This window comes from Podarcis erhardii, assembly GCF_964252035.2.
Source record: "Podarcis erhardii genome assembly, chromosome: 8".
In the NCBI taxonomy this organism is placed as follows: domain Eukaryota; kingdom Metazoa; phylum Chordata; class Lepidosauria; order Squamata; family Lacertidae; genus Podarcis; species Podarcis erhardii.
In genome coordinates this window covers 8,351,191-8,369,821 of record NC_138499.1, presented here as the reverse complement: position 1 = coordinate 8,369,821, position 18,631 = coordinate 8,351,191, and the positions used below count along the sequence as shown (strand labels likewise).

Sequence of the window (18,631 nt, the reverse complement as noted above, 5' to 3'; positions counted from 1 at the left end):
AGTCTCCCCCCATTTTCTTAATCTGGAATCCCCCAAAATGGGGGGCATCTTATACATGGGGGCGTGTTATACACGGAAAAAGATGGTACTTTCATGTAACACTGCATCGCATACACCCCACGTAATTTCCCCACTTGTTCCCCCGGAACATTATGATTGTGGCAGGGACATCTCCAAAGCAGCATCAGTGCTTTCCACTTAATTAGGAGTTCGGAACACTTTCTCCAGCGAGTAAACAAAATTGGTCTCTTCTCTATGTAAGTGGGGATCATCGCATCATGGCACAGCTTCATTATTTGACAGCTTCTGAAGCAGCAGATTAAAGGGAAGGAGGGAAGCAGGACTGTAATAATTGGTTCTCGCCAGAGCTCCCAGCACTGTATTGCTTTGCAAAAGGAGGCAAAATAATGAGTTTTCAATAGTGCTGAAGCCAAAGTTCTGGATAGGGGTGGGGAAGGAAATTCAGTTTGCTTTTAAAAGTGAACCTACTTCATTTACACCTCCTGAAACTATAGGACAGGGGTCAGCAAACTTTCAGCCGTGGGCCGGACCACCGTCTCTCAGACCATGTGGGGGTCCGGACTATATTTTGAGGGGGGAAATATGAGTGAATTCCTATGCGCCACAAATAACCCAAAGATGCATTTTAAATAAAAGCACACACTCCACTGATGTAAAAACACGCTGATTCCCGGACCGTCCATGGGCCGGATTTAGAAGGCGATTGGGCCGGATCCGCCCCCCGGCCTTAGGTTGCCTACCCCTGCTATAGGGGAACTGAAACACAGCCATGCTTTGGCATTCACATTTCTCGGCATTTTGTAATGCAGTTCTCCAGCCAAAATGTATATACAGTGGTACCTTGTCTAGCATCTGCCTCATTGAGCGCCTGTTCCATTGAACGTCCGCGACAAACCTGGAAGTACCAGAATGGGTTACTTCCAGCTTCGCCACTCGCATATGCACAGAATTGCATGCACAGACATGGCACTTTGTCCAGCGTACTTTTTGGCCATCGGCCAAGGCTCCAGGACAGATCCCGGTTGCAAAATGAGATACTACTGTACTAGAGTAAGGTAAGAACAACAACAATTTTATTATTTACAACAACAACAACAACAACAATAACAACAACAACAATTCTGGGCAGCTTAAAATGTGCATAGGCTAGGAAAAATAATACAATGCATCTCTGTATTCTGTTTTCACTAACATATGCATTTCTAGGCATGCTTTACCCCAGTATACACAATTCTGTACACATTACCTGGCTGGAGAACTGCCCTGCAAAATTTAGAGAAGTGCGAGTTTTCAAAGGATGGTTGTATTTTGGTTCAGGTATCATTTCAGAGTGCACCAATTTGGTCGGTTTGCCTTTAGGTGCAAACTGAATGGAATGCCTTTCCAATTCCAAGTCCTTTCACAATGGTGCTATGTCAGGGTGTAGCATTGTTCCAAAGCAGAGTTTCTCAAACTCGGGCCTCCAGCTGTTTTTAGACTACAGCTCCCATCATCCCTGACCATGGGTCCTGCTAGCTAGGGATGATGAGAGTTGTAGTCCAACCACAGCTGGAGACCCAGGTTTGGGAAACCTTGTCCTAGAGGCATGGCTGGTGGGAAAAGGTCAGGGCCCAAACGTCAAGAAGATGGACACATTTCTGAAGATAATTCTGGAACTCATAGTCTCAGGAAGAACTGCAAGAAAGGATGTGCTAATGAAGAGCTAGATCATGTGTGCCACTGCTTTTCCCATTTGGCCCAGTTGAGCCAATGGGGAGGAAGGCAAGGTTGGTGCTGGCAAAGATCACAATATTAATCGTTTGATCACGCTCACTTAGAGTACTTGCAAAGAAAAAAGCCCTACAGTGGTACCTTGGTTCTCAAAAGCCTTGGTACTCAAATAACTTAGAACCCAAACACTTCAAAGGTAAGTATTCTGGTTTGCAAACTTTTTCCAGAAGCCGAACATGCTCCGTTTTGAGTGCCACACTTCCGTTTTGAGTGTCACGCTGAGGTCTGTCTGTTTTTGCTATTTGTTTTGCATTTTTGTTTTTGCAGCTCTTTTTGTTTTGTTTTTGTGACTGTGTGGAACCCAGTTCAGCTACTAATCGATTGTGTGACTGCCTTCTTCTTATGGATCAATGGTCTCGCTAGAGAGTAAAATTCATCCTAAGTTGCTGTGTTAGGGGTTGTTTTTAAAAGTCTGGAACGGATTCATCCATTTTCCATTACTTTCTATGGGAAAGCGCACTTGGTTTTGGAATGCTTTGGTTTTGGAACGGACTTCCTGAACGAATTAAGTTTGAGAACCAAGGTACCACTGTATTAGGAATAAGAACCGGGATATTTGTGCCTCCCTTAAATGCCAGCATTCAAGAAGGCAAAACAACAAACAGAAATGGAGGCAGATTTGCTCATCCCAAAATGAGCATCCTGATGCTGTTCGGTCACATAACCTGTGCTGTGAATTCACACTCTGCAGCATCCATTGTTGGGTGAGACAGTGAGGTTAAAGCTACCTCCCTAGAGCCACAGATTCAGCGCAGGTGTCAATTCTTGCAAAGAGCTGCAACTCTCGGAAGACATCTTCACATATCTTCCTGCAAAAGATCCGCGAGGGACAGAACATTCTGTCAGGCTACGAAACAACGTCCACCCACTGTATCCACTCCAGAGACCCTCTTGACATCTGGAGGAGAGCAGCGCTATGCAATCAAGCCAGCTGCGCAACATTTCAAGTCACACTGTTTTTCCATGGAAAAGGAGGGGAAATGAAAAGGATGGCTGCAGAAGATGAGTAAATGTGCAGAGGATGAGAAGAGCAAACTTATACAAAGTGTCAAGCAATCACCAGAGAGGAAATACCACCCTGTCACCTGATAGTGATCAATGACTCCAACCTTTCCAGCTTTATTTGCTTTACAGTCAATCTGACATTTCCTCACGGACGCCTTTATTGGTTTCTTTCAATCTAGAAGACAGCCGTGGCTTCCAGCCTCAACTCCAATGAATCACAAGCAATTGTGTGGGAAGGGATTGTCTCCACCAATCTCCTGGTCTGCTGTCAGATGTGCCATCCCTTAAAATGCCCTGAATAGGATTACTGCACTGGTGATCAACTTCTGAGCACGACAGGGTCAAGGTTCTTGTGCAAATTCACAAAGCTTGGAACAACTTTGGCACAAAGTACCTTAAGGACTTCCTGATTCCTTATGCCCCACCTGAGGTCTTCTGGTGGGGCATTGGCGGTGGTTCCACAAATGGCCCTGAGGCTGGCATTTACCAGGGGCCAAGCCTTTAGTGTGGTAGCCCCTGTCCTGTGGAACTCCTTGACACTAGAGGTTGTCTCTGCTCATTTTTAAACATGTAAAACAGATGCTCTACCACTGAGCTATGGTCTTTGCCTATGCAGCAGTCACAGTTATTTCACCTTGCTCCTTTTTAAAGCTTTGATACAAATATCCAAAGTGTAGCCTGGCCTCAGGGAGCTGACAAGGAAAGCAAGTCGTTCACAGATCAGAGAAAGACAGAGAAATACCGCTTAACTTACATTTAGTTCCTTGATTAAGGAAGCAGAACACATGGAGACTTCAAAGGTTCTTCCCTGTCTAGAAGAAGCAGGTGCCCAGACTGGCTTGTACCTCCTCCTTCACTCCCTATCCCTCCATATTAAGACACTCCCTCTTGTCCTGGGCCCCGGGGGTTAACCCGAGTCACACGGTCCAGGTCCTGTCCCAAATCCAAGGATTCCGTGAGGAGTCAGTCCAACAGGGCCGAGGTAGGAAACCAGGCTAGGTCAGGCACAAGGTCACAGGCAGGTTCCAGCAAGCAGCAATGTTGCTCCCGCAACCTGGGTCCAGCAGCCTTTTATCTCTGACGGGGCAATGGTCAGAGTCCTGATCCCCTGGTGACTCACCTCCCTGTCTCGCCCAAAGGCAAGCACTCCTCCTGCGAGTACTCAGGTCTCTCCTTCTCTCAGACCTCAGTCTCTGCAGCTCAGGAGATGTCAGTGGGTTACTAAACCCAGCCGCCGCCTCGACCTCTCCTGACCTAACTGGTAGTGGAGCAGCCGTACAAGATTGCCCAGCAGAGGGCAACGAGGTAATCCCCACATCTGGAGCCAGGGCAGGCTCTGGCCCCTGACTTGGCTCAGCTGGTGCTTGTTGCAGGGGAACCTGTGTAGACAGGGGCTCTTCAGAATCAGGCCCCAGACTCGGTTCAGATGCTGCCTAAGGCAGAGGATCCGGTGCGGACCGAGACTCCTCCAGTTCCGAGTCTCAGGCCATCACACCTCTGTCTACGGTGGGCCTCAAGGACCCTCTCTGTTTCTGCCTAGCTCTCTGTTCAAAAATATGCAACTTACACCTTGTTCTGGTCTTGCAAGCTATCAGCAGAGAAGCTGTCAGAGTTGCTCTGTGGTAGAAAGGACAAGTCTGATTCCTGTCTCTGCTGGGGCAGCTGCCTCTTTCCTCCTCTTCATCATCCTTCAAGCTCCCAGCCTCCAGTACTTCCCAGCTCTTTCCCTCCTCTCTCTGTGTGTGTGACCAGCTTTCTACCACCAGAATCCAGAATCAAAATCTTCTTCTATGCTTTCTCTGAGATGTTCTTGGTATGGCAACTTCCACCTCTCCTCCTTAGCCAGTCCCTGACATCTGGCAGTCCTAGGTGGGTTGTACGCATGGTCTGGATTTGGATAGTGGTTGCAATCTACACTATGCTGCTTGGGAAACACAAGTAGAGGGAAATGTTTCTTCAAGCTCTTCTCCCTCCTTCTGCCTTTTGAACCAGCAATCACAAGTATTCCAAACTTTTGTTCGGCAAGTTGCTTTAAAAAGCAAACAGCTCTCATTTGCTGCAATTCACTGCTGTGCATCAAAGAACGTCTGGATAACTGGGGGAGATTAGCATAAATATCCCATTCTCTCCCTGATTTTTGCTTCCTTGCTCCTGCAGGCACTTCCTGTATTATTCATAGTTCACCCTCCAGCCTTGAAGCAATTTACAGGCAAGGACAATGAAATTTTATGAATCGTGGAGCAGTTTGCCATTATTTGGTAGGTCATTATGCTGTGCCAGAGACACTATGCCTCTGGATCCTGGGATTCGCAAATGTGAAGAGTACTGATGCACTCAGGTCCTGTTTGTGGGCTTCCAATAGGCTTGGGATGCGGGTGGCGCTGTGGGTTAAACCACAGAGCCTAGGACTTGCCAATCAGAAGGTTGGTGGTTCAAATCCCCATGACGGGGTGAGCTCATGTTGCTTGGTCCCTGCTGCTGCCAACCTAGCAGTTCGAAAGCTCGTCAAAGTGCAAGTAGATAAATAGGTACCGCTCCAGCGGGAAGGTAAACGGCATTTCCGTGCGCTGCTCTAGTTCGCCAGAAGTGGCTTAGTCATGCTGGCCACATGACCCGGAAGCTGTACGCTGGCTCCCTCGGCCAATAGAGAGAGATGAACGCCGCAATCCCAGAGTCGGCTGCAACTAGACCTAATGGTCAGGAGTCCCTTTACCTTTATTGGCTTGGGAATAGGATGCTGAATGAGGTGGACCTTTGGCGTAACCCAGCTGGACTCCATATAATTCTATATAATTCTTACAGAAAGGATGGGGTCCTTTCATCCCCCATGAAAGCTATATAATAATGTCACTTAAACAAACAATTCTTTATCATGTCTTGTGCCGAAACTTAGACTTGGGACATAGGATGGTGGCTGTTAGCATTTAGCTGTGGTTCCTGCACTGAACGAGGTAGGACTAGATGATAATTATACGATTCTATGATCAACTTGTGTTAATGCTGATACAGGAAAGGGATTTCATAGGGTTAGTATTAGAGGCATATATATATATATATATATATATATATATATATATATATCTCAGAAATAAATATATCGCAATGTCAACTGACTCTTCCTTCTCAGCCATTTGCAGTAATTATTAGGAATGAAAGCTAGACATCAAACTAGACATTAGCCCCTTTCAGACTTCCGGGTTAGCACCTCTGGCAATGGCGGAATTCCTCTGATCGGGAGGAATTTACTCCGTGGAAACAGGGTCTGGCCGCCACGGCGAAGGCGGAGACCCACTAAAAATCACAGGCCTGGGATTTGGCTGGCACCTTTTGCACCTCCCCTACTCGCGGGGAGACCCGGTTTCGGGGATCCGGAGCGACGTGGGGTGAGCGGCGCGGTGCTTCAAATTGATTGCTTCTTTCACGGAGTGAAGCCGCATTGTTGTTGCCGGAGAGCGCTGACTTTTTCCTGTGGACAATTCAATTTTAAGCAACTACCCATGAGTAGAATGGAAAACTGGATCTATAAATGTCTTAATTTGGCACCGAAACGGGAAGGTTTTAAACAGGAAGTCCGCCTTCCTCTTTTGTAAATAGATTGAAGCAAAGACGCTGCAACCTAAGGTCTTGGAAAGTCTTCCGCAAAGGATTAAACTTCCATCAATTAAAACTATTAAACTCCCCTTGGAAGCAGGAGAAGAGGGGGGGAATTTTGGATCGCGCAAGCCTGCAGGAGAGAGTGTTGAAAATTAAATCACCACAGCTCTGAACCTGGAAAGGGTTCTGCCGGTAAGATTAAAGTTTTGAAGTTCATTGGCTGTGAATAGAACGTATCTTGACAGTTAGCTAAATAAGAGAAATATATTGTTTCCATTGTCCTCTTCTGTGTTTAAAAAGGAGGAAAAGTAACTGAAAATTGAAACTATATTTACTGTTTGAACTGTGCTTAAAAGGATTGACACAAATAGAAACTGTTTCCCTCTAGAGGGAGCCTTTGAAACTGTTATAAGAGCTGAGCTGGGGGAACCAGCTGCAAGATAAGAGACTGTGAGAATCAGGGATTGACCTTGGACTATTTGAGAATGTTGACAGAAGAAGCTTTAGTGATTGCATTATGCAAGATAAGTCACTCGTTGGAACAACTCCACACGAAGACAGATGTCATGACTACTAAAATTGATAACTTGGGACAAAAAGTGACTAACTTGGGACAAAAAGTGACTAACTTGGAACAAAAAGTGAACATCAATACAGAAATTATTCAGGATCTGATACAGGAATCTACTTTGACAGGGCAAATTGTCGAGAAGGCGAAGGAGAAAGTTGCTGTTGTTGAACCTAAAGTAATACAAGTGGGAGCCCCAGCCTTACAGAGGCAAATTGAGGACTATAAGTTGAGGCCTTTTATGATTGATTTTAGAAAAAGTCAGATTTTGAGGATCGGAGCCCTGCCTGGACTGGAGAAGGAAAGTTGGATAGATCCCTTCATGCAGGGATTTACTGACTTTTGGGATTTGGACTTGGGTCGTGAGGAGATTGGAGCTGTGGGGGCCTTTGGATTTGGAGGAATTTTGAAACATGTCCTGAAATACCTTATGAATTTTAGATTTAACCATGCAGATTTGGTTGACCTGTCGAGAAGGAATAAAAGCATTGCTAGGTTGGAGCTTCCCCGAGATCTGCTCTTCAGTATCAAAGGAAGGAAAATAAGAACAAGATCAGTAGAAGACAAAGCAAATTGCATGTATAAATATGAAGAAGACCTACAGAAGGGACTTGGAAAAGAGTTAAGAGCCTCGGACAGAAGATCACCAGGTTGATGGACTATTTGGAATTGACGAATGACTGGCAGTATCCGAGACCAGGGAGAAGAGATGGTGGAAGAAGATTGGAAAAAGTTTTAAAGTTTATTTTCAGAAATAGAAATATTGTAAAATTACTGAGTGTTAGAAAAATGTTGGAATGAAATCTTATGGCTTTAGTTGAAATGTTATAAGGAGTTAAGCATAAATAAGCATTATAGTATTAATGGAAAATAAGGGTAAAAATAAGTTAAGATATTTATATGACAGAAAATAGAGAAAGATGGAAAGGAATTGCTGAAACAATTAATAGAAGTGGAATACAAAAAGGGAGGTGAGAGGAGGTCGATGAAACAAGGGTATGAAAGATAGACTACTGAAATGGTATAATGTATGTTTTTAAATTGTTTTTGTTTTGTTTTGTTTGGGTTAATGTTGTGTTTTGTATTGTTTATATATTGTATTGTTTTGTTTTTTCGTTTTCTTGTTTTTTTGTTTTTTTCTTTTTTCTTCTCTTTCCTTTTTGTAAGATTTAAAAGTAATAAATATTTTTATTTTTTATTTTTTAAATAGACATTAGCCCCTTTCAGTTTGCTGGGGTTTTTGCGCTAGTTTAATTCCTGTCTCAAACAATAACAATAGTACTTCCTTTTGCAATCATTTTAAAGTTCAGCCTTACTTCCACTCTCCTACAGTGACAATTTCCCCAAAGTTTTCAAGTGCAGGCCCAATGTATAGGACATTTTAGAAGTTCAGATTAAGCATTATGAGATATGGGGCATTGCAGTATTCTGGTCCCTCTTTTCCTGAAAGGGGTGCAAATGATAAATCAGTATGCAGAAGAAGCTGAAGTAAAGCAGGCTTCTGTGCGTTAAGATGGTGTAAATTTACACCAGGGTCAAATACCGTTCAGCAGTCAGCTGCTGCTCTGCCTAAGCCTAGCAGAAGGAAAACAAGCCTTTGAAACAGTCTTCTCTGTCAGGTTTCCAGGTCATGAGACTGAGCTAAATAGGATTAAAATCCAGCCTAAGTCCTCCATCTCTGATGCCATGCCCCCAGAATGACTCTTTTTGGGGATTTACCCCAGCCTAGTCTCCGTTGGCACGTGGGTGGCGCTGTAGTCTAAACCACTGAGCCTATTGGGCTTGCTGATCAGAAGGTTGGCGGTTCGAATACCAGCGACGGGGTGAGCTCTCATTGCTCGGTCCCAGCTCCTGCCAACCTAGCAGTTTGAAAGCACACCAAAAAGTGCAAGTAGATAAATAGGTACCACTCCGGCGGGAAGGTAAACGGCATTTCCATGCGCTGCTCTGGTTTCGTTGTTCCATTGTGCCAGAAGCGGCTTAGTCGTGCTGGCCACATGACCCGGAAAAACTGTCTGCAGACAAACGCTGGCTCCCTCAGCCTGTAAAGTGAGATGAGCGCCGCCACCCCAGAGTCGTCTGCAACTGGAGTTAACTGTCAGGGGTCCTTTACCTTTACCTTTTTTTAGTCTCAGCTGGCAGAGCCAGAATGTGCAAATTATGCCAGCATATATTTGGCTAAACTGGGGTTGAGGGTTTAATGTCTGCTGAGCTGGGCACCAGTCATCTGAGCCAGAGATCTGCTGCATCCTAAATTGTTCTTCCTTAGAAATCTCGTCATGGGCCTGTCCCCCCAAATAATATTTATTTATTGGTAAATCACTGCCATCATCAACTTCCGCCTGTGGAAAGTGACTTGCCAATCTAACCTTTCCTTTTTTGTTAACCATAGAGATTGGTATGCAAAACGGTCTGACTCACTTTGCCACCTTCAGAAGCTGCGGGGATAAATCAAGCTCACAAATGCAAACTCTGTGGGCCTATTTGACTGAAATTACAATCCTGCTAAGATAAATGGCCAAGTCAGCTTCATCTCTCTTGAAGTGCAAGTGCCTAGCCTATACTTTGTGGGGATAAAAATGCTCAAATCCCCCTCCAAAGATTCCCCTTTGTCATTTGAAAAGGGGAAGGAAGGACCACCTAAAGCCATTTCCTCGTTTTTTTAAAAGCCTCCGCATGAATTAGAAGTATCCTGATGGGCAGTAAGCCAGAAAAGCAGAAAGCACACACTCAAAATTAAAATGAAATAATAAAACCTGTGTCCGGCATGTCACTTTGCAAGAGCTAGGGAAATTGGACTGGTACAACCTTCTGCTCCTGACATTTAATTATTCTGCTCAGCGAGAAGTCAGGAGCGCTGAACAAAGAACCTTTGACGCCTTGTCAAAAACAGCAGTGTGCCAAGCTCCCTTGTGCAGAATCAAAGCAGGGGAAGCAAGAAGGAGGAGGATTGATTGAAACCCGTCTCCATTCGCAAATGAAGACAGCAGCGAGGACTTTCTCCTTCTCAGATATCAAGCTGGTCAAATCACTAGAGACATTTGTACCAGCATCCGGGAATCAGCTGGACGGCTAGGAGAGAAAACTTCAGAGGACATTTATCAGTGGTGAAAGAGTGCCATCTGTTTTGTGCAGTGTGAAAGGGCACTTCCTCTCAAATGTGGAAGAGATTGTGCAGTGAAGACAAGCAATTTCCACTTGAGACAAGTCTTTGGGGCTACACACTTACTCCTGCATTGCATGAAGCTGAGCTAAATGACTCAGGATCCTTTCCAACGCTATGCGGAAGTTGATGTTTCTATGATTTACACAGGGCATTTCCTTGATCTCTCAGCCCATGTCCCATCTTACTTTCTGTGTTGTTTGTATGGAATATTTTTTAATGTCCCCCCCCCCTATGTAGTTTGTTTTTTTATTATTATTATTTTGCATGCATGTCCCCCCCTTATGTAGTTTTTTTATTATTATTATTATTTTGCATGCATGTGCATGTTTTTAACCATCAACATCGGGTTCTTCTGAGATCTCTGTATTTCCCTCTCTGGCAGGTATGGAAACTTGAATAAAATATTGAGGGGGAGGGGTAAGCCCTGCCCTACATAATCAATCACATGACATGGTCCACACACACTATTTGAATGGCAACTTGGGTGGGCGCTCCCTCTCAAATATTTTATGGGGACGGGGAGATGGGACCTCGGATCCTTGGCTCCTACGCTGTCTGGTATCCTACCCGGGCGCCATTGCTTGGTTCTGCTGTTACATTTTTAACCCAACCTCTCATTCCCATCAGCTTCTGCAGCCCAGCTGCAGCTGAAATTCCAGCCGTGGGCGTTCCAGAAACTGGTGGCTGGTTGTTGTCAGAAGGGGCTGGTGTGTGTGTGTGTTGGGGCAGTCCGGACCCCCACCAGCAAATTTGGAGCTAGGGGTGCCAACTTAAACAAAATCCTTATGTAGTTTGTTAAGGATTCTGGGACTTGTAGGTACCCTTAAAAAAACCCAAAACTTCATTTCCCAGGATTATTTAGGGGAAGCCATGACTTTAAAAGTGGTATAAGTAGGCTTTAAATGTAGAGATGGATGAGATGAGTGTGGGGTGTGAAACACAGAGCAGTCAAATACAACATTCCCAGAGTGGACATGTTTAGACATGAAGAGGGACGTTTGTCCAGCCAGTAGATAAACTTCCTGTTTCTTCCTATGCTAGGACAAACTTCCTCTACATGGGACCAGAGGTGGGCGTGACTTTACCTGTGCAGTTAACAAAAGCACAGGAGTGGCCACCACATCTCTCTCTTCTCCATTTTGCTTTCGTCGAAGAAGCATCAGCCTGAGATGCCCTCTTGGCTTCCAGCCAAGAAAGGACAAAGGAACTATCTCTTTATGGGATAGATTCTAGGTGTATATATTTTGTAACTTAAGTCTGCCTTCAGGGATCCTTTTGGGAACTGAATGAAACTGTGAGTAAACTATTTTATACTTTTATACAAGACTGTGTTGTGTCTATCTTTTTAGGAGGGAATAAAAGGGGAATTACCAGGAAACTTATTTCAGAGGCTTAAACAAGCCTGGCAAAAACGTTATCCGCTGTGTAAGTTTAAAAAGGGGAATGTTACTCTGCTAAATTGTAGAACTTGTTAACACAAGTTGGGAAGGATATAATTAAACAATATATCCTCTCCTGCCTCCCTGAACATTCCCACAATGAGAACAATTTGGCACTCAAAATTCTACAGGGGAATTTGGAGAAGGAGAATGTCTGAAATGTTCCAACTGTGTCATTGTTCCTTACCTGGCCAGGGGATGTTCTTCATCGTGGCAAGCCATAGGCTCTTCCTACACAGTATGAGGCAGATCATCCATGCTGCCCAATAATAATGTCAAAAATATGCTCTGATCGGAAATAGATGGCCTAAATATGAATCTAAGCATCAGCCAAAGCACACGTCTAAGACAAAGTGCCCGCAGAATGTTCTACAGATAAACTGAAGCTTCTTCAAGCACATTACCCTCAACTGACCCAAAACACAACAGAGGGTGTTTTTTAAAATAAACAGCTTTGTGATGCAGAATGAGTAATGCATCTCAGGCTTCCCACACACCATAGATTTAAAGCACAGTTAAAGTACACCCCTCCAAAGGACCTGTAGTTTGTTAGGGGGGCTCTGTGAGGAATAAGCTACATTTCCCATTATTCTTTCTTTTTTAAAAAAGAGAGGATGGGAATGTACTTCAGAATTTTAGGTGGTAATAATGGAGAATATGTTGCAGGCAATCGTATGGCAAGACAAGCAGTTTAGGATTATTTGTTTGATTGTTTATTAAATATCTATACCGACCTTCATCCAAGGATCACCGGGCGACTTACAATATAATGGATGCTGCAGGTTCTCTGGCTCAACCAACTGATTCCCAGCTCGGACATGCTCAGCTGGCGTTAAGTCCTCAACGCCAATGCAGCTGAATATACCAGGGTAAATTTCTCATCTCAGCTCAGTTGGGCTCAGTTGAATGTGGCTGTAACTCCCCCAAAAGGAGTGTTCTGGGGAAGTGGAAGGGGAGGGAGCAGAGAGGGGGAACTTAGGCTGGATCCTGATCCCATTCAGCTTGGTTGTGTGGCTTTGCAAGCCCATGTTTGTTTGTTTGTTTGTTGTTGTTTTAAAAATACGTATAAAATTTTGTATGCATCATACAGAGAAGTGTGCAATCTGAGGGTGGTGTCCATTGCTCGCCCTACTCAGTGCAAACCCAATGGAATTAATGAATATGATTAAATTCGGTCAATTAATTTCGTTGGGTCTATTTTGAGTAGAACTTAGTTGGCGACGACCCCAAGTGTTCATTGATTTCCAACCCACATATAAGGCAGGGAACTTCTCTTCCACATTGACTCTCTCTGCATTGTTATCTCCAAAGTCAGCAAACTGCATTTAGCACCACTTTTTCCTAAGCTCATAAAATGGGGAAAGAAAAGCAGCAATAAACATTAAGCAAGCAAGCTATCTACTGTTGATAAACAAGCTCATTATCTCAATTATCTCTGTAATCGACACTGTCTCAGCAAGCTGAAAAGCAAAACAGATCATCGCTGGAGCGCTCTCAGCCGTGCGCTTGAAAGGAAATCAAACGAATAAGCAATGGAAACTGGGGGAAATCAAAATTGATCTGGCGTAGCCGACCTGTTCGTCAGCTATGTTTGAAGCAACAGGAAGACCAAGCAAGTTGCAGGACCTCTGCGTGAAGAAGGCACAGAAATGCTACGACGAAGACAAGATGGAACCACACAACACCTACTTTGCCTCTGTTTTCACACAAAAGGAAAGCAGTGCCCAATCTGGTGATAACAGACTACAGCAGGGGCCACCAAAGTTTCTGTGGCTTGGGCCAGTTCACGGTCCCACAGCCAACCGCAATGGGCCGGAGTGCGCGCGCATGCATGCATGTGCAAACACTATTTCTGGTGCTCCTTCTGGTGTGGAGGAGGCATGCACAGCTTCCCATTGGCTGCAGGAGCTTCCTGCAGCCAATGGGAAGCCGGCCAGTGTCACAGAAGGTGGTCCCTGCTCTGCTCTGCACCAGTTTAACGTGGCACATGGGAGCTGACCAAGCAGGTGGCGGGGGCCCCCAAGCGGGCACCAAGGGTCCATGGGCCAGTTAAACAACCCCCATGGGCCGCTTGGGGCCCATGGGCCTTAGGTTGCAGACCGCTTGACTAAAGGATGCAAGGAGGGAGCTGCAGCCAAGACACGAAAAGAGGCAATAAGGGAACACCTAACTGGGAGTTGAACCCCTGGATCCCTTCCAATTCTACAATTCTGGTATTCCACATTCATATTTGGAGGAAATTTTCCACCCAGGAATGCAGTCACTGTTCAAAATAGCACCACTGTTCTGATGATACAGGAAGAGTATTTTGCTTCACAAAACACTGCCTTTTCCCTTGCTAGTCAGTACTAAAGGCAAGGTAAGTAAAACATCTGCATGCTCTGTTTCTTCTACCAGCCTTTTGGGATTTGAGCAACCAGCATCTCAGATCTGCTCCTCTGTAGATGGTTTCAGTGCAGCCAGTGTGGTATAGTGGTTAAGAGCGGTGGACTCGTAATCTGGTGAACTGGGTTTGCTTCCCCGCTCCTCCACATGCAGCTGCTGGGTGACCTTGGGCCAGTCACACTTCTCTGAAGTCCCTCAGCCTCACTCACCTCACAGAGTGTTTGTTGTGGGGGAGGAAGGGAAAGGAAAATGTTAGCCGCTTTGAGACTCCTTCGGGTGGTGATAAAGCGGGATATCAAATCCAAACTCCTCCTCCTCCTCCTCCTCCTCCTCCTCCTCCTCCTCCTCCTCCTCCTCCTCCTCTTCTTCTAGGTTAAGGGGTGAGCACTTTGTATAACAGACGGGATCGACAACACCACCCCAACAGAGTAGGAGTTGGGTAGCATGACTGTGAATATATTAATACCCCTGTTGTTTCCTCAAGTAACATTTGGCATCACCGGTCCTTTTTTGACAAAATGGTTACAAGGGAAGGATTTTGTAAACAGTTTTCTGCCTTAGAAGGCCAGTTTCCTCTTCAGTAACCTCAATGTTGCCCGTATAGAATTCAGCAGAGAAGAGAGGGTTGTGGGCAAGTCTAGAAGCAGTTGGCTCTGCCTCTGCCTGCAGATATTCTCCTTGCTTTCTGCGCTTCCATTCCCAGCGGGCAAAAGTCACCACAGATTTTATCGGTGGGAGTAGGGATAATATAAACTCACCTCTCTCTTATCAGCCTGGTGATCCTGCCTAAGGAAGGCCCATCTCAATCCCTTAAAACTGTGCATCTAATATCACCACAAACAATAACCATGCCCTACCTCAGAAGCAACAGGTTTGCAGTAACCGGCTCCAAACACCAGGTTTTCCAGTGACATCCCCGTAAGATCTGGTCCTGTTTCCAAGCTGTTTTTACCAAGCCACGAGCCCTTCCCTGGACGGGCAAAGCTAAACAAAGAAGAAAAAATGGAATACCTGTTTCTATATGGAACAACAATATTACACATTTCAAAGTTTTCTCGCCTATCCTTTCCTCTCTGCACTAAAAATACATTTTAAAAAATATCCCTGTGTTGCTATTTTAAAACGACAGTTCTTGGAGAGTTGGGAGACATAGCAAAGGTTCATCTCGGTCTGTGGTGCTCTGGGAAGCCTTCAGGCTTTTTCAAAGCTTGTTAAAAATTCTCCGCTAACAGGATCAGTAGCAGCAACCAAGTTTTCCAGGAATAGGTAAGCTTTTCTTCTCTCTTTGTCATCCACAGCATATGGCAATTGTTAAGCATTTTAAAGGAGTTCAGAAAGAAGCAAAGAGATTACTGTTCTCCCTCTTTGCTCAGGGTAAGACAAGAGACAGTGGTTACAAATAAGGGGGGAGGCTAGATTTAGATCAAGTATTAAGAACAACAAGTCTGTGTGCGAGCAGGCAAAAGACAACAAGGAAACGTTAGATCAGAGGCAGGCAGATTTGAGGCTTGCAGGATCCGCTTTAATTTTATTTATTTTTTACCAGCCCTACCAATAGACAGAGTGAGGCTGCTGCCTCAGGCAGTGTGTGTTGAGGATAGGGATCAGCAGCCAGGAGTGTGTTACATGGTCCCTAAGCTAGCCTGCTCCTCTTTGTGGAGGATGATTCTTACATGATTAGTGTGGAAGTAGGAGTAAGCCCTGTCAAGGTTCTGTGCACAGAAGGGAGGGGACACCTTTGCCTTAGGCTACAAAATGTCTTGAGCTGGACCTCAGAAGAACCTCCCATGTGCACTGACCTGGTCCCTGCAGTCATCATCTAAGGTCCTTCTTTGTGGGTCTCCTCCATGAGAGGTCCATAGGGTGGCAAAATGCTTGGAAAAGCCACATCCAAGAACTAGACTTAAATAAGATGGGGTTGCTATATGTCTGGAATTTCCTGGACATGTCCAGGATATAACCAGCGAAAATAGTGTACAGGATTTTGAGGTTGATTGCTTAAAAAAAAAAAATTTAAACTACTTTTGAATTTTACTTCTAGAAATATGGCAACCCTAAAATAGGACAGAGTGCTGTCCATTTCCCAGTCTGGATAGTGCCATCACCATATAAAGGTAAAGGGACCCCTGACAATTAGGTCCAGTCGTAGCCGACTCTGGGGTTGTGATGCTCATCTCGCTTTATTGGCTGAGGGAGCCGGCGTACAGCTTCCAGGTCATGTGGCCAGCATGACTAAGCCGCTTCTGGTGAACCAGAGCAGTACACGGAAACGCCGTTTACCTTCCCGCCAGAGCGGTACTTATTTATCTACTTGCACTGGTGTGCTTTCGAACTGCTAGGTTGGCAGGAGCAGGGACCGAACAACAGGAGCTCACCCCACCGCGGGGATTTGAACTGCCAACCTTCTGATTGGCAAGTCCTAGGCTCTGTGGTTTAACCCACAGTGCCACCCGCATCCCAGCCATGACCACATAGCTGATTATAAAAGGCAAACCTTGGTCAGCAACTGTGGTTAGATTACCGCAACACATTATACATATGGCTGCTTATACGCAGGGTATACAAATTTAATAAATAATAATAACTCTGCCAAGTTTCTGTATTTTTAGCTGTTCTGTTGCTGGCATTGTTTTTTTATTTTATGTATACATTTTTTAGAAAAGCAAATGAGATGAAATATACTCAGAGTTGAGTGTTGATTTCATGCCCTTTATTTCAGCTCATGGTAAACAGTGAGTGAGTGCCTTCCCCCCAAGCCTCTGGCTATATATACACATTATTTACACAACGGGTCCCATGTGATTGGCTGATTCAGTTCCCCTCCCGGAGCCTGATTGGACTGCTCCTGCAGGCCAATCAGGTTGCTGATTCACTTCCTCCTGGAGCCGGATTGGGCTTTTCCTACAGACCAGATCAGGTTGCTGCCTTCTAGGTTCCTACCTGCCTATGGTTCTAGGATCCAAGCTCAGTACATAACATGAGATATGAACAATTGACCTCTCATAGCAAAGATCATGAAATACGCATACGGAAAATGAAAACAACAAGAACCCTCTTTCTCTCACCTGATCAGGGGCTGGTGCAGAGCCACCAGAGAGGCATGCAGAGTAACGGAGATGGCTGACAGGTGGAAGTAGTCAAACATGACAGGCACATGATGATGCAGCCCTCGCCCTGGGTGGAAGTGGAGCCCCAAAGTGCGGCTGCTGATCACGGGGATTGACGTGACATCTCTCAGCCTGAAAGGAGAAGCAATGGTCGTTGTTGTTAATAACAACTTCATACAGTATATGGACGGCTTTGTATGAAGGATCTCAAACTGCCTTCTCAAGGGAAGAAAAGTGTATAAAGCACCGTCACACATCTATCTGTCTGTCTATCTACAAAAAAGTTAAAATAATTGCATATAAAACACCTTTTAAAAAATACATATAGAAAAAAACAGTTAAAATAATTGCATTTGTTTGTTTGTTTGTTTGTTTAATAACCCGCTTCCTCCCAATGGAGCCCCAGGCAGTAAATGCACAAGCAATAATACAAAACTTTAAAAAAAAAAAATGCAATACAAATCAACAGAGATGACTGCTTCCTGACATGTACTGAAGAGGCTGGTTGTTCCAAAGCATAGGTGCCACCACAATAAAAGCCCTGTTCTCACATTGGATGGAATGGACTTTCCCATGAGATGGTATCCACAGAGGCTCTCTCCTATGGAGCACAGTGATTGGTTGCGCATATAAGGAATAAGAGAGACATCACCTTGCCGACAAAGGTCCGTACAGTTAAAGGTATGGTTTTCCCAGTAGTGATGTATGGAAGTGAGAGCTGGACCATAAAGAAGGCTGATCGCTGAAGAATTGATGCTTTTGAATTATGGTGCTGGAGGAGACTCTTGAGAATCCCATGGACTGCAAGAAGATCAAACCTATCCATTCTTAAGAAAATCAGCCCTGAGTGCTCACTGGAAGGACAGATCCTGAAGCTGAGGCTCCAATACTTTGGCCACCTCATGAGAATAGAAGAATCCCTGGAAAAGACCCTGATGCTGGGAAAGATTGAGGGCACAAGGAGAAGGGGACGACAGAGGACGAGATGGTTGGACAGGGTTCTCGAAGCTACCAGCATGAGCTTGACAAAGCTGCGGGAGGCAGTGGAAGACAGGAGTGCCTGGCATGCTCTGATCCATGAGGTCACGAAGAGTCAGACATGACTAAACAACAACAACAATAAGGAATAAGCTGGTCTTCAAGGTATCACGATGCAAACTGTACAGGGCTTCATACTACCACCTTCAACTTAGCCTGGTAGCTAATTGAGAAGAGCCTTCTGCTGGCTCAATCTGCTGCATGGATGCAGCCCCAGAGACAATGGTGTGAGTGGAATTTTTATCACTTGGCAGCAATTCACTTGGCAACGAGGAGCATTTACAAGGCTGGTGCTTAGCTCTTAATTGTACTTGTAGCAGCAGTGTCAATATTATGACATTGCTGCGAAAAACCCAAAGTGACTTGCATTGCACCATTCACAGATCCTTAAAAAAAAAAAAAAAGAGTCAGCAATTGGGCTTAAACCTGCTTTTGTCATTTTAGGAGAAGCTGCTGACACAAGCCATTAAGACTTTTGAGAAGCCTGTGTAAGAGGTGGAGGAAGAGCTAGGACAAAAAAGGACAATCCATTTTATTC

The 18,631-nt window shown here is 44.9% G+C and overlaps 1 protein-coding gene and 1 long non-coding RNA gene across 3 annotated transcripts in view; one reads left to right on the top strand and one right to left on the bottom strand.

The window, feature by feature from the left end:
- FAM135B (family with sequence similarity 135 member B) overlaps nucleotides 1–18,631 on the bottom strand; it is a 163,462-nt gene that overhangs the window by 37,631 nt on the left and 107,200 nt on the right. The window contains exons 6-7 of the mRNA XM_081873988.1: nucleotides 17,014–17,187; nucleotides 14,806–14,932 (exon numbers count right to left, since the gene is read on the bottom strand). Coding sequence (XP_081730114.1) covers nucleotides 14,806–14,932; nucleotides 17,014–17,187 — 301 coding nt within the window. The remainder of the gene's footprint in view (nucleotides 1–14,805; nucleotides 14,933–17,013; nucleotides 17,188–18,631) is intronic.
- The window catches only part of LOC309349074, a 323,506-nt gene that overhangs the window by 264,199 nt on the left and 40,676 nt on the right, over nucleotides 1–18,631 (top strand). The gene's annotated exons all lie outside the window — the stretch shown is intronic.